This window comes from Apteryx rowi, unplaced genomic scaffold (assembly GCF_003343035.1).
Source record: "Apteryx rowi isolate R43461 unplaced genomic scaffold, aptRow1 scaffold_302, whole genome shotgun sequence".
Classification (NCBI taxonomy): domain Eukaryota; kingdom Metazoa; phylum Chordata; class Aves; order Apterygiformes; family Apterygidae; genus Apteryx; species Apteryx rowi.
Window position 1 is genome coordinate 319,503 of NW_020449442.1, and position 12,540 is coordinate 332,042.

The 12,540-nt window shown below is 38.7% G+C and overlaps 1 protein-coding gene across 3 annotated transcripts in view; it reads left to right on the forward strand.

Moving 5' to 3' along the window:
- Positions 1-12,290, forward strand: part of TBC1D30 (TBC1 domain family member 30) — a 50,945-nt gene extending 38,655 nt beyond the window's left edge. Inside the window, exons 10-14 of one of the 3 annotated variants that reach the window (XM_026070029.1) lie at positions 5,411-5,523; positions 5,694-5,833; positions 7,665-7,871; positions 8,067-8,123; positions 9,488-12,290. In XM_026070029.1, the coding sequence (XP_025925814.1) occupies positions 5,411-5,523; positions 5,694-5,833; positions 7,665-7,871; positions 8,067-8,123; positions 9,488-10,269 (1,299 nt within the window). In that variant the 3' untranslated portion in view covers positions 10,270-12,290. The remainder of the gene's footprint in view (positions 1-5,410; positions 5,524-5,693; positions 5,834-7,664; positions 7,872-8,066; positions 8,124-9,487) is intronic. The other 2 variants (XM_026070030.1, XM_026070031.1) reach the window with 2 other exon arrangements.
- Positions 12,291-12,540: the final 250 nt, after the last annotated feature.

Consider the following 12,540-nt stretch of genomic DNA (forward strand, 5'->3'; position numbering starts at 1 on the left):
TACATTAAGTGTAGAAAACTACTAGGCTCCGTTTGATAAAAATTGGATGTCATTCTGACAGCTGAAAGTTTGTTGTGATATAATGCCCAACTGGCATTACTTAAATTATGACTAGTAAAAGATTCTACGTGTTATTTTTAGGGTGTTCTTTTGTTTTGCTTTTGTTTTGTCAGTTATTCATTACAGGGTGTCCTTTTCATTCTGCAGACACTGTGGGAGACTAGAGTTTATCAACTGAAAAGGGAAAATAAACCCTCTTCATGAATAATAATAAAAAAAAAAAAGCCATGAACAGTCGTCAGTGGACTATAAACAAAGACATTTGTAGATAATTGCACTCACTGGATTCTTAAAGCTTACGTCATTGTATAAAAACAAAGATTACATTGTTCTGGGAAAAAGGGCTTTCAGTGTTGCAGACACAATTTTATTGATTTACACATGCATTTTTTTCTAATATCCTTGAGGTGTTGTCGTCTTAAGTGATTAGAGAAGACTTCATGATACACTCCTAGAACTCATCTTATGATGAGTTAGAGTATGATGATTAACTGGGTGCAAATATGGGAGCAAATAATTCACCTAATTTTTACCTGACTTAGTCTCAGAATATGAAGTTATATATGTCTTTTATAATAGTCGACAGGTGACTTTTGTTACTGTACATGGTGTACCCATTATTGGAAGCAATATGTGTTGGCTGTCTGGGATAATACACTTCCATAGTCTGGTGAAGTACTGCCCTGAAGTAAAAGATCACTTTCAGAATTTTTTTTTTGGTTTTGTCTAATGAGAGCGCTCTAGGGATAGGAGAGGTCAGCAATGCGGCTTTGTTTTGCTTCGAAAATAGAAATGCAGCTGGTCAGAGGTACCCACATGGTTTTTAAGTGGATGTTATGGTTCCTCCCAAGACAGTTCAGATATTGAAGAAGTGTGAGGAGGGCAGCACAAACTGGTGCCTTCTCATATGCATTATGTTTCAGTTCCTGGCCTCAAGTACAGTACAGCAAGATGTGGCAGCATTTGCAACAAAAAATAATGCTGGGAAAACCGAAGTGTGCTTAAGTGACTCAGTGTTGGATTTCTTTCTTCCTTGTTGTGTATAATGGAAGATAAATCATAGGTAGCTTACAGACTGCAGGGATGAAAGGATTCTTTCTTAACTGTTGCAGTTATTATAATATGAATATGTTAAATTAACAGTCTTTTTGTGCTTCAGCAAAAAATTAGAAGCACTTAGTGGAAAGTATATGCATATTCATATTGCAGGTGTATACTGTGTGACGCTTACAGGAGTGTTAGGGTAGGATATCATTGCCACTGGTATGGGAGTAGTATAGTAGATAGAAAGTTTTTTTGCAAAGTAGGAGAAGCGTGTCTGTGTTCTGTGTGTCTGCTCAGTCAAAGAAACCACCCAATAGTTGCGATAGCATTCATCAGGTAAAAGGCAGGCATCGGCAGTGTAGCCATCTCTGTCTGAGCTGCTCACTGTAGGCTCCCTTCACCCTCAGTGGAGAGAATTAGGCAATGCAGGTGTTTGGTGTGAGGGGAGATGAATCCCGTCCCATGTGCCAGGCTGTATTTGAACTATTTGCTCTCTGTGTTGGAGAAGAAAATAGAGAAATGTGAACCAGTGCATTAATGAAAGGATCCAGGCTGCTTGAAAGCATCATTTTTATATATTGTTTTAAGTTTTTTCAGAGGAGTCAGCCAGAGATTAATGTTTAGGCTGCTTTGTTTTCAAAATGTTCTTTTTTTTTCCAAAATCAGAGCAGTATACTCATGCCTCATTACTTTTTCCAACTGTGGGAAAGGGTTAATATCCTAGTTTGCCTTTCCCACACATATCAGTGAAGTCTGTTAGTGGCAGTCATCTCACTTTTCTTTAGACTTCCATGACAGTGACATTTGCATCTGAGCTACCTGTGTCCTCACTTAAGAGGGTGAATAGTTACAGGCACTTCTAGGTCACCAGAAAACAAACTGTGCTCCAGAAGGCCTGTTTAATTAGTTAGGAGTTAGAGAGGGCATGGCAGATGCCTCAGGAGCAAGTGTTGACAGGACAGATGTCTAAACTAGATCAGAGGAACTCTTGCCCTCATTGCATGCCCCACTAGCATGTATACAACTTCATCATTTAAAGACTCTTCTCTTCCATATAGATGGTGCATGTACCTAGGATTGAGGGCTTAAAGCTTCTGCAAATTTGGCCCTTAAATGGCAAGAGTTTTTTTTAGTTGTGCTGGGGAGAGCATGGAGGGATTGCAGGAGCAAGCAAGGCTACAGCTTCATCCCTTTTTCAGATTAAATAATTAAGGTAAATAAGGATAAGTGCTGCAGACTTCAGATGCTAGACCAGGTATGTATTCAGGACTAGAAGCTAAACAAATACAGTATTCAGTAAGGTTGTTTTATTGGCCTATTAATAAACCCCGTTAGTTCTAATACGGAGACGGAAGGCTGTACGCCAGCTGTCTGCAGATACTCTCAACACTGTGTGCTAGTTTGAGTAGTGCATGCTTTCATGCCTTCTCAGAAAGCGAGCATTTTTATAAGCAACTAAATTAATTCAGCTTATGCACTTAAAAAAACATTCCAATGTGAAGGAGATGAGAAGAAAACAGGAAAAGGAGAGGAATCTCTGTGTGTTTACTGTGGTGGAGGGGAATAGGGATTAATCCCTCTCTGTTATCGTAACATTTTTAGACTATCTCATGTAGACATTGTTATCCTGATTTGAGTGTATTCACCATTAAACTTTTTGGAGGGGAGGAGGGATTGTTTTGTTTGTTTTTTGTTTTGCTTTTCCTAGTGAAAAGAGATATAGAAAAGCCTTCAACCAGTGTGCTGCGACTGCTCTTGAGGCAAGTGTTTGTGAGCTATGTGGAAAAGCAAAATTGCTCACCCTCTTTTGGAAGTCATAGCCCATCACCTTGTAGAGTATTTTTCTGAGGGCATAGGAGGCTTTGCATTTTCAGAGTAAGGCAAAAGATTGACAAAAAGCTATTTATTTAAGGTCAGAAGAGAGTTAATTTTTTTTTTTTTTATGTTTCCAGAATCTGTCCCTTATGGCCATAAATAAGCTAATGAGTTTGGCTGCATCAGACTTACTATTTGTAGGCATATCCCACTAGCACAGTTTCACCAAAATTAACCAAGTGGTATCCAAAGCCACATGCAAACTAGGAACAAGATTCTTAGACTCTGAAACTTTGCTGAAAGGAAATCACGGGTGTCTATTGTCATAATTTTTGAATTTTCAGTGGAACTTGCACAAGGATAAAAATTTTTTTGTGGATCTCTTAGCCAGATTGCAAATGCAGGCCTTTAGCTTAATCTGATAACAAGTAATTAAGTTAAAAGTGTGTAAACTCAATGGAAGAAATTGCACAGCATCTGGAAAAGACGCAGACTGGAGACATGCAAAAGCTGAAAGCATAATTAAAACAGTAGGTGCAAGGAGTAAAGGGAGGACTCCAGGTTGACTGTTTCACATAAAGGGTAACTAGCATATGGAACGAGTTACTTGAAAAGGTTGTTGACATAAAGAGTAGAAATAAATTCCAGACACACCTCTGCTCCATGAAGGGGAAAATATGAGAGACATATGGCAAAAAAACAGGAAAGTATGATGGAGATCAAACAAACAGGCAGGCATGTTGGGCCAGAGGGAGGTCTTTCTCCAGATCATAAAATTCCTTGGTCTGGTAGACTGCTGGGATATCACTGTTCAGGCCCCAGAGAATCTTTGTCTTTCGCAGTAGCACTGTAGTTTCATGGAGTGGCAAAGCTTCAGTGCATGCTCTGGGTTTCTGAAGGCATTCTCCTTACCTTAGAGTCTGCGCATACCTCAAGGTATAAAAGCTTTTTCATGCAGAAATCTCTTCAGCTGCACTATTGCCCCGTTCCTGATCCAGCCAGGAATGTTCCTCCTGCTCCTAATTGCCTGCATCATTGCAACTGAGAAGTATTTCTTTCCTCCTCCTGTCAGGAAGGGTCCAGCACTGCCTCCATTTTTGTCTGTCTTAGTGCATTTAGCTCAGACAAGGCACTGCTCATGAATGGATTAGGTAGAAATTGTTCAGAATTTCCCTTCATCTTAATTGAGACCATTTGCCTTCAAATGAAAACGTCACTGACTTTATAGCACAAGAAAAACATGCAAGCCAAGATTTCCTGTCACAGCTAATAAGAAATTTTTAAGTTGCTGTCTTTCAGAAGACATTTAATTTTCAAAATAGGGGAGAAGCTATGATTTTCAAAGAAGCTCCGAGAAGCCGTTTCAGCTATTTTTTTTTTCCCTTTTGGCATCAACACTCCAAATGAATTGTGTGTCAATTATTTGAAAGTCCTGAATAGTTGTAAGTGTGAAAACAGGGGGGGAAGTCTAGTCTAGGGAACAAATCAGCAATGGTATTGCAATGAGTATGATGTGTCTTTATGCCAGGTCAGCTGGTGATGCACATTCCATTATTACAAAATGACTTAAAGGAAAAATAATGCTAAAGTAAATGCATTTGCGACTATTTGTCTTCTTTATCTCTCGGTGATGGAATAAATAAAATGTATTAAAGTTTTTTTGTTTTTTTTTAATAGTCTTGTTTTATGTTCTGAGGACTGCTGTTTTGAATTCAGAGTATTGCAGAGTGCTTTCTTTGTTCATCATAGAACAAGTCTTTGATTATTTTTTTAACTGTGAGAGGAGAAAAGTTAGCTGGATAATGTAAAGTCCTTCCTGTTTGGCTGTAACTTTTGTGCTGAGGAAGTGATTTCCATCACAAAGACTCTTGGGGCTCAGCTGGCATAATGCTATTGGTTTTAATGGATCAGTAACAGTCTACATCAAGTGAGGATCTGCTCCATACTATGTATGATAGTGTCAGTATCTTGTTGAATGCTTGGGCAGAAAAGTAGGTCTTCTGGAAGAGCCCAGAAAACTCAATAATGCGTTCGTATAAGTGAAATCATAATTGGGGGATGAAAGTTTGCAAAGTGCTGGCAAGGAGTGGGTTGAAAATGATTGTTTAATAAGTACAGTCGTTAAAAAAAAAAAAAAAAAAAAAGCCCTTACATTCTCATGTTGTGGAAAATGAACACTCTTGTAGGGATACTTATTTCCATAAACAATGTATTTTTCTGATTATCCTCTTTCCACCTGAGGTCTTTCTCAGACATAAAGGCTATTTCACAGGCACATGCTCCTGTGCTACCTCTCATGTTATCACGTATTTTTTACTCCGAGCCAAGTTCTTTTTCTAGTGAGTCATTCTTTATTTTTCCTACAGGAAATATTGATTGCATCATAAAACTAGGCCATTTATGTTTTCTGATGGCACATGAGGATGTGCAGCCTTTAGTCCCATAAGACTATGAAAATCTGTACAGGGAGGGTTTTTTTTTTTTTTTTTGGTCTGTTTATACCATGGCTCAGTTTCCCTTCCCACAGCTGGCAGAATTACGGGAGAAATACACGTACAACATTACTCCTTTCCCTGCTGCAGTGAAATCAACTTCCCTTTCAGGGTAAGTTTGAACTGCACTGCTTATAGCATATAGGGTCACTATTTATCTTAGGTAGATAATGGCAGATGGCATCTTCCCTTATATGCACCTGAAGAAGATGAAGATGTTTGCTAGTGATCATATTTACCAGTGTCTGTCTTTCCTATCTCCCTTATGTTCTCATTTGATAGGAGGCTTGGCAGAACCAGAGACAGTGATGAGGAGAATGACCCAGATGATGAGGACTCTATTGCCAATGCAATTGGCTGTCTTGGACCATTAAGTGGGTTTTTGGTACCTGAGCTCCAGAAGTACCAAAAACAAATCAAAGGTAAAGGTGCTTCAGTTGATTTTGAAAAATCTAGTTAAATCTGCATGACCTTGCAGAAATCATCTGTAGCTTCAACTGTGAAAGCTGCTATGAAAATTGTATTTTAAATTCACATAGAGATTACAGTAGATGTGAAATGGCTTGCTCTGCAGTCTATGAAGATGCCTGCTAAGCTAAGCTTGAACATAGCTAAGCTATGTTCAATAAATGGGGTAAATATTTGCCGCAGTAATGTTTAGAAAACCAATCACAGTGTTCCCCAGTCACAAAAAAGAAGCAAGCATATAAAAAAATAAAATAAAAAAACTATCCTGTTGCTAATTTCCAAGAGAGCTATTAAATAGTCAGCATCTTCTGAAGAGTGTAAATTTAATAAATATTCTTGACCTTTATTAGCATACGCTTGAATACAGTTGGAACCTGTCAGTGGTGAAACAGCAACTGAATTCTTCAGGTCACTTCACCTCCCTTTTGGCTAAACCTTCAGAGTGTTTTATGTTCTGGATGTGTCAAATTTTATTTTTAAAAAAACTGTATGGTTTAGGGTGTTCTGACAAAATGTTACCATTTTTTCACATCCCTCCACATTGAAAGAAAGTTTCTGACAGAATGGTACATTCGATTGTGCGAGCTCTATAAGCAGAGTAAAATTCTGATACAATTGAGAAAAGTAGATTGTTTGTTTACTTGCATCATTGTCTGTGAAATAGTGACTTTGGAGGCTGATTTTATGATACCCTGGGGAAGGATTCTTACAAAACAGCTTCTCTCACAGGTGCAGCACTTTCAGGTTTGTCTCTTACATTCCTGAGGAGGAGGCAGAGAAGGGCTTACAAGAAAAGATAGATTTAGATCTCTCTCACAGGTAGCTGGTAACATTGCTTGTTTTCAGTGGTGTTCAGGGTAAGGGCAGCATTGTTCATTGTATCTTAAGAGGCACTGCCTGCAAATCAAATGGCTGTAGTTAGAAAAAGGCAGACTGATGTCAGCAGTCACTGTTACCTTGTTACACATCATCATTCTCGTGGCTTGGTTTTGCCGAGACCCAAATGCTGGAATTCTCCTCTTGATGCTGTGGTGTTTTGTTCTCCCTTCCTGAGGAACTCTAAGTCTCTACCTGCTGCTTCAAGCTAGCACTTAGAGTCTCAAGTTGCTATTGCAGACTAAGCCAAAGACAAACAAACATTCCTTGAAAAAGAAATTACCCCCTCACCGTGGAGTGCCAGCTTGGTGATGCAGCAGAAATAGCTGTGAAAATAAATTGCACTGCTTCTGTTGCTCTGCAGCTCTTGGATGAGAGAAGCCTCCTCCTCAGCCGCTCTGCACCCATTTCTTCTGTTGCTACTAGCAGCTTTGTCCCTGTGGGGCCATTATTGCTTCTTCTTGCTTCTCGCTCAGTATCACTAGGTCAATTTTTAACCCCATGCCTGCTTAACTGTAATGTATTTTATAACTTGGATTGGTAGCCTTTTATTTGTCCAACTGAGAGTCTCTAATAATTTTTGAATTACTGTAGGGATGGTTTGGTGTATTTTCAGGTAATTTATAAAATGGATTTCCACACTTTCCATTGTTAGGTTGATTGGTTTTGTACTCTCTTTAAAAATATTTCCCCAATAATATTAAGCAGTAGTTCTAGAAATATAATACTTTTTATTAAAATATGGCAGCTGTGTTAAATATGCATATTATAATAGCAGTTGCTTTCCTTAAAGACTATAGGTAAATAAGACAACAGGAATCAGGCCTACACTTCCCTTGCAGGTAATCTGAGGAACTCTTGACTATGCTGATGTATTCCTCATCTTCTCTTTATTCCCACTCTGTGCAGATCAGAATGAAGAACAAAGTCTGGGCTCCAGCAACATTGCAGAACTAAGTCCAGGAGCGATAGACTCTTGCCGAAGCGAATATCATGCTGCTTTTAACAGCATGATGATGGAGCGTATGACCACTGATATTAATGCACTGAAAAAGCAATATTCCAGGATAAAGAAGAAGCAGCAACAGCAGATTCACCATGTGTATATCAGAGCAGGTAACATACTGAAACATGCTTTACTTACTGATTTATTACAAGCTGACTTCATGATAGGAGACAAGGCAAATAATGTTCTTTTACATTTAACCAAATAGAGAAAACAAAAGAGGATAGAGTATATAACATATTTGTAATAAAGTGGATGCATAAATTGTAAATGAGAAGATGATGTTTTTGTTTTTCTTTTGTCAGGATCTGAAGATGATGACCCTGGGATCTTTTTGGGTCCCAGGGACCAGCTGAACAATGGTATTTAAAGGTGTCTTTGCTATCTGGGTGCATTGTGTTCATCTCTGATTTAAAAAATTAAATCTTTGGCATTCTTGGAGTTGACATGCTGACGCATTGTAAAAAGTGAAATGAGTACACTTTAGATCAAGGAGCAGATAGGTTCCTATCATCCTAACTTCCCTGAGTTCATCAGGGCATGGCAGATTATGGAGCTGGCTCAAATGTTCTGTTGCAGCTGACAGTCTGTCTAGCTCTAATAGTACTGGTGTGAGAATTGAGCTGGAGATCAGTCCATTATTTAGCATGCTTCAATCTATGTTACAACGTCTATTTGCACAATTGGCAAACTGGGCAACACTGGGGTTAGCATGAGCAGGGGAGCTGAAGACTTTAATAGGTGTGCAAGCTGAATACAGTCCACCCCACTCATTCCTTCCTGCTTATGAGTTATCTTACCAATTCAACATTGAACCCTGCAGATGGAGCACTGTAGAGAAGTTTATTCTTCTCCTAGATTTGCTAAACCCATCCTACCTGGAACATTTGAGTCCATACAGCTGCAACTTTTCATGAACACTAAGCTCATTTATAAGGAAATTTTTTTCAATAGTGGCAAGGTGTCTGCTTTGAACAAAACCCTGCTGAAACAGTGCAAACAGTAAGATGTTGACCCCCAAGGATTGCCAAAAAGCCTTTCTAATTTACTAATCATGATTAATGACCAGGTTTGTGGTTTAATGAAACTGTCACCTAATTCTGAGTCTATTGCTTTGATTTAATCAGAATACCTAATGGAAATAAGTTGGTGTGTTTTCATCCATTAAAAAATATATTGGCTCATTCTTCAATCTCACAGGCCTCATGGAGAGGCTTATGTGACTGACATCATGAAAGGACTGAATGGCTTCTTACAGTTGGAAGAGAAATGAAAGAGAGGGGGAAGATCAGAGGCTAATATTAACGTTAAACTTTCAGTTATAGCAAGTATACCATTAACAGCAAAAAACTTGTGCAGGATTATACCTAATGCAATGATTGCATTGCAATGGATATGCAAGTGCTTTCTGTGACTACCCAGTTTCCTGTTGTTCTCACTCTTGCAGTTTCAAAAATTGCAGAGCTGTTTTTTGATACCCTTTATTTTCATAATATATCTGGCTCAGGACTTACCCATAGGTAAGAAGCAGGGAGGGAGACGGGAAAACTTTATTGCACAAGTTTCGTCTTTCTGTTTGACTCCAAGATGTAAGAGAAGTTCGGTGATTTTACTAGTCAGTCCTACAAACCTTTGCTATACCTCAAGACAGGCATCAAAATTGTCTGTCTTAGAACAGTAATTTGTTTTGATCTTTAACACTGCTTCTTTAAACACTTTCTTTCAGACAAAGGGCCAGTTACCAGCCTTCTTCCTTCTCAGGTAAACTATTCCCCGGTGATAAACCACCTTCTTTTAGGAAAGAAGATGAAGTCGAATAACAGGTCTCTCAAGAATGCTGTCATTCACATCCCAAGTCATGCTGCAGGGAAAATGTCTCCTATTCCCCAGGAAGATCTTAAAACAAAACTGAACTCTCCATGGCGCACTCACATACGAGTTCATCGAAAGAATATTGCTAGGGCCAAAGGCCAGCTGGGCTATGGGGATACCATTGGACTAATAGATGAGCAGAGTGAGAGCTGTAAAACAAGTAGTCCTGGTGCAAAGGAGGAGACTTCTGCACATTCTGATTTTGGAGAAGGAGAAGGTGGTGGTTTGGATGACAGGACTCCCCGAGAAGCTGACAGAGAGTCTGCTGAGCCAGTCTCTAAGGACAACAGCGCAAACATGTCAGTGGTTCAGCTGAAACTGGAAGCACTGGAACTCACCTCAGATAGCAAAGTTGATGCTGAGTCAACATCCAGTCAGTCCTGCCAAACACATTTGTCTGAGTCCTCTGGTTCATCCAGTGACAGTGGAAACCTGGGTAAATCTCCCCAGCCCAGTAACTCAAAGTCGCAAGTCTTCAACCCTTTTCCCAGTGTCAAGCCTCTTCGAAAGTCAGCCACGGCCAGGAATCTGGGGCTGTATGGCCCCACTGAAAGAACGCCAACTGTACACTTTCCACAAATGAGTAAAAGTTTCAGTAAGTCTGTCAGTGGCAACAGTGGGACCAGGAAACGGTGACGTACCACCTGGCACTTCCTATTTCTGACAGCAACAAAAAAAATTTTTTTTTATGTGTGTGTGTGTGTATGTGTGTCCCAAAGAGTTTCTAAACTTTAATTAAAGTAATGGGGACAAAAGTGGTTACCAGATGTATAAATGCGTGTCTTTGAAAGTTGTGCTCCTGTGTGATATGGGATAGATTAGAGAAGATGCACTCTGGCACCCTATTGTAGATGCTGATGGTTCTGTGGTAAAATAAACATTGATTTACAGTGTGAAGCATACTGTTTATTTAAATCTAATCCAGACGTAAAATTGCCAGCTGCCTTTAACCCTTCAGCCCCCCAGGGCTGCCTCCTGTCTCTGTCCAAGCTCTAAGGAAAATTGCCCATCTGTTGCAGCAAAACCTATCCATGAAGCACTTTTTATGGCTGTTGTGCAGCTTCTCTCTTAGACCTCATCATCATGCTCTGTGAGTAGCTGGAGAAGCCACAACTAAAGGAAGCACAAGCAGCCCTAGCAATTGAAAGTATCACTTAGTGTCGAATATTAGCGCTCGCCTACTAGGCCATCTAGCTTTGGACATTCTTGAACAGTATTTCACGCATTTCTTCCCATGGCAGTCCTCTACTGATATTGTAGTTTATAATATAAACGTAGTCAGCAAGCATGAGAATAACAGACATAAATCTGTCCACAACACTGGCTTGCTATTTTCCTATTACATATGACTAACTGCTGGAGAGTCTCAGCAATGCTAAATTAGGTATATATTTATAGTTGTTTGAAAATTATGACACATCCTGGTTACAGTGGACTTAAAAGCTAGTATCTAGATTACAGCCATTTTTATAATTAATTCATATTTGCCTGCTTGGCAGTATGTAAAATATATGAATGTTCCAAAGTAGTTTAGGAGTTTCAGTCCTATAAATAGAGTGATTAGATACTTAAGGTGCCACTTATCATTAAAAGCCAGCGTATCAGCCGCTGTATAAATGGATTGGATCCACTGGACTGCCATGGGATCCATCATTTGGTTCTAGTTTGTTGTGAAACAGCACCGGCTAAGCTGTAAGCTGAATTTCTACTTCTGACTCAATCCCTTTTGTAAATTTCTCATAATATTTTCTCAGAAGCCTCTGCTTTTGTTGTTTCCCATTTAGAAGTCTTTCAAAGCTGGTGAATATCATAAGACAAATAACAGATTTTTTTCTATATGTATTAAAACAGGCAGGCACTAAATGTGGATAATTCAACTTCAGTGTTGCAAGCTCAAGCACTCAATTTCCAAAAATTCAAGTTGCTCTTAAAATACTGTAGCTCTGCCATATTGTACATACTGACTGTGATTCATTACCTTATTACTTCCAAATTTCCCATCACGCAAAATTGCCATGACTCTAATCTGGAGTAAAAGCAGTAATGATGAATCAGTCCCACTGTATGTAATATCTTCCTCCTTTTATTATTTTTTTGTTAAATTTGCAAATTAATATATCATTGTCTATTTATTAATTTATGCATTAAAATCTATAGGATGTGATATCAGTTTTATTGTATGCCATAAATGTAAGCTGTACAATATACCCTGTTTGTTGTTGTGGGATAATTTTATTTTGTGTTTTATACAAGTGTATGGATATAAAATAATATACAAATATGAACATTATAAATTTGAAACATATGTAGATTAAATCTTCCCCTGCCTTATTTTCAGATCAAAGTAGTATTGTCACTAATGATTATTTGTAGCAATGAGTAAATTTAAAATAATGTAGAATTTAGTCACTGATTATGGACTGTATGAGAGTTGTTTCCGCTTTGATTTAAAGGAAATGTACTTCTTTTCAAAATTTCATTGTGAATCAATCTCCCTGTTTTTACCTAGCATTAGTGTACTGTGCAGCTGTATACCTAACTGATGAAAATAAAAGGACTGTCATTCTGAAAAAAGCTGATAAAATGTCACAAGTGCATGAATTTTCAACACATTAAAATGTGTTTAAATAATGAAAAGTTAGCAAGCACTGCACAGGTACTGGTCTTGGGAAAGAAATACCAATAAAATACTAATCCTAGAGATTTAGACCTATTCCGTATCAATGAGTGTGCTTTGAGGGGCCTGTACTTGGACTGCTCAGACTGAGGAGAAGGAATCACAGCAACTCAGTGCATTAGTTTGCTGTGGGAAAATTTCTTTTCTCTAAGACAGCATTCAATTTTCTTGTCTCCCATAACTAGAATGACCTCAGTTGTTCAGTAACTCAGAGGATGTTCCCCATAAGA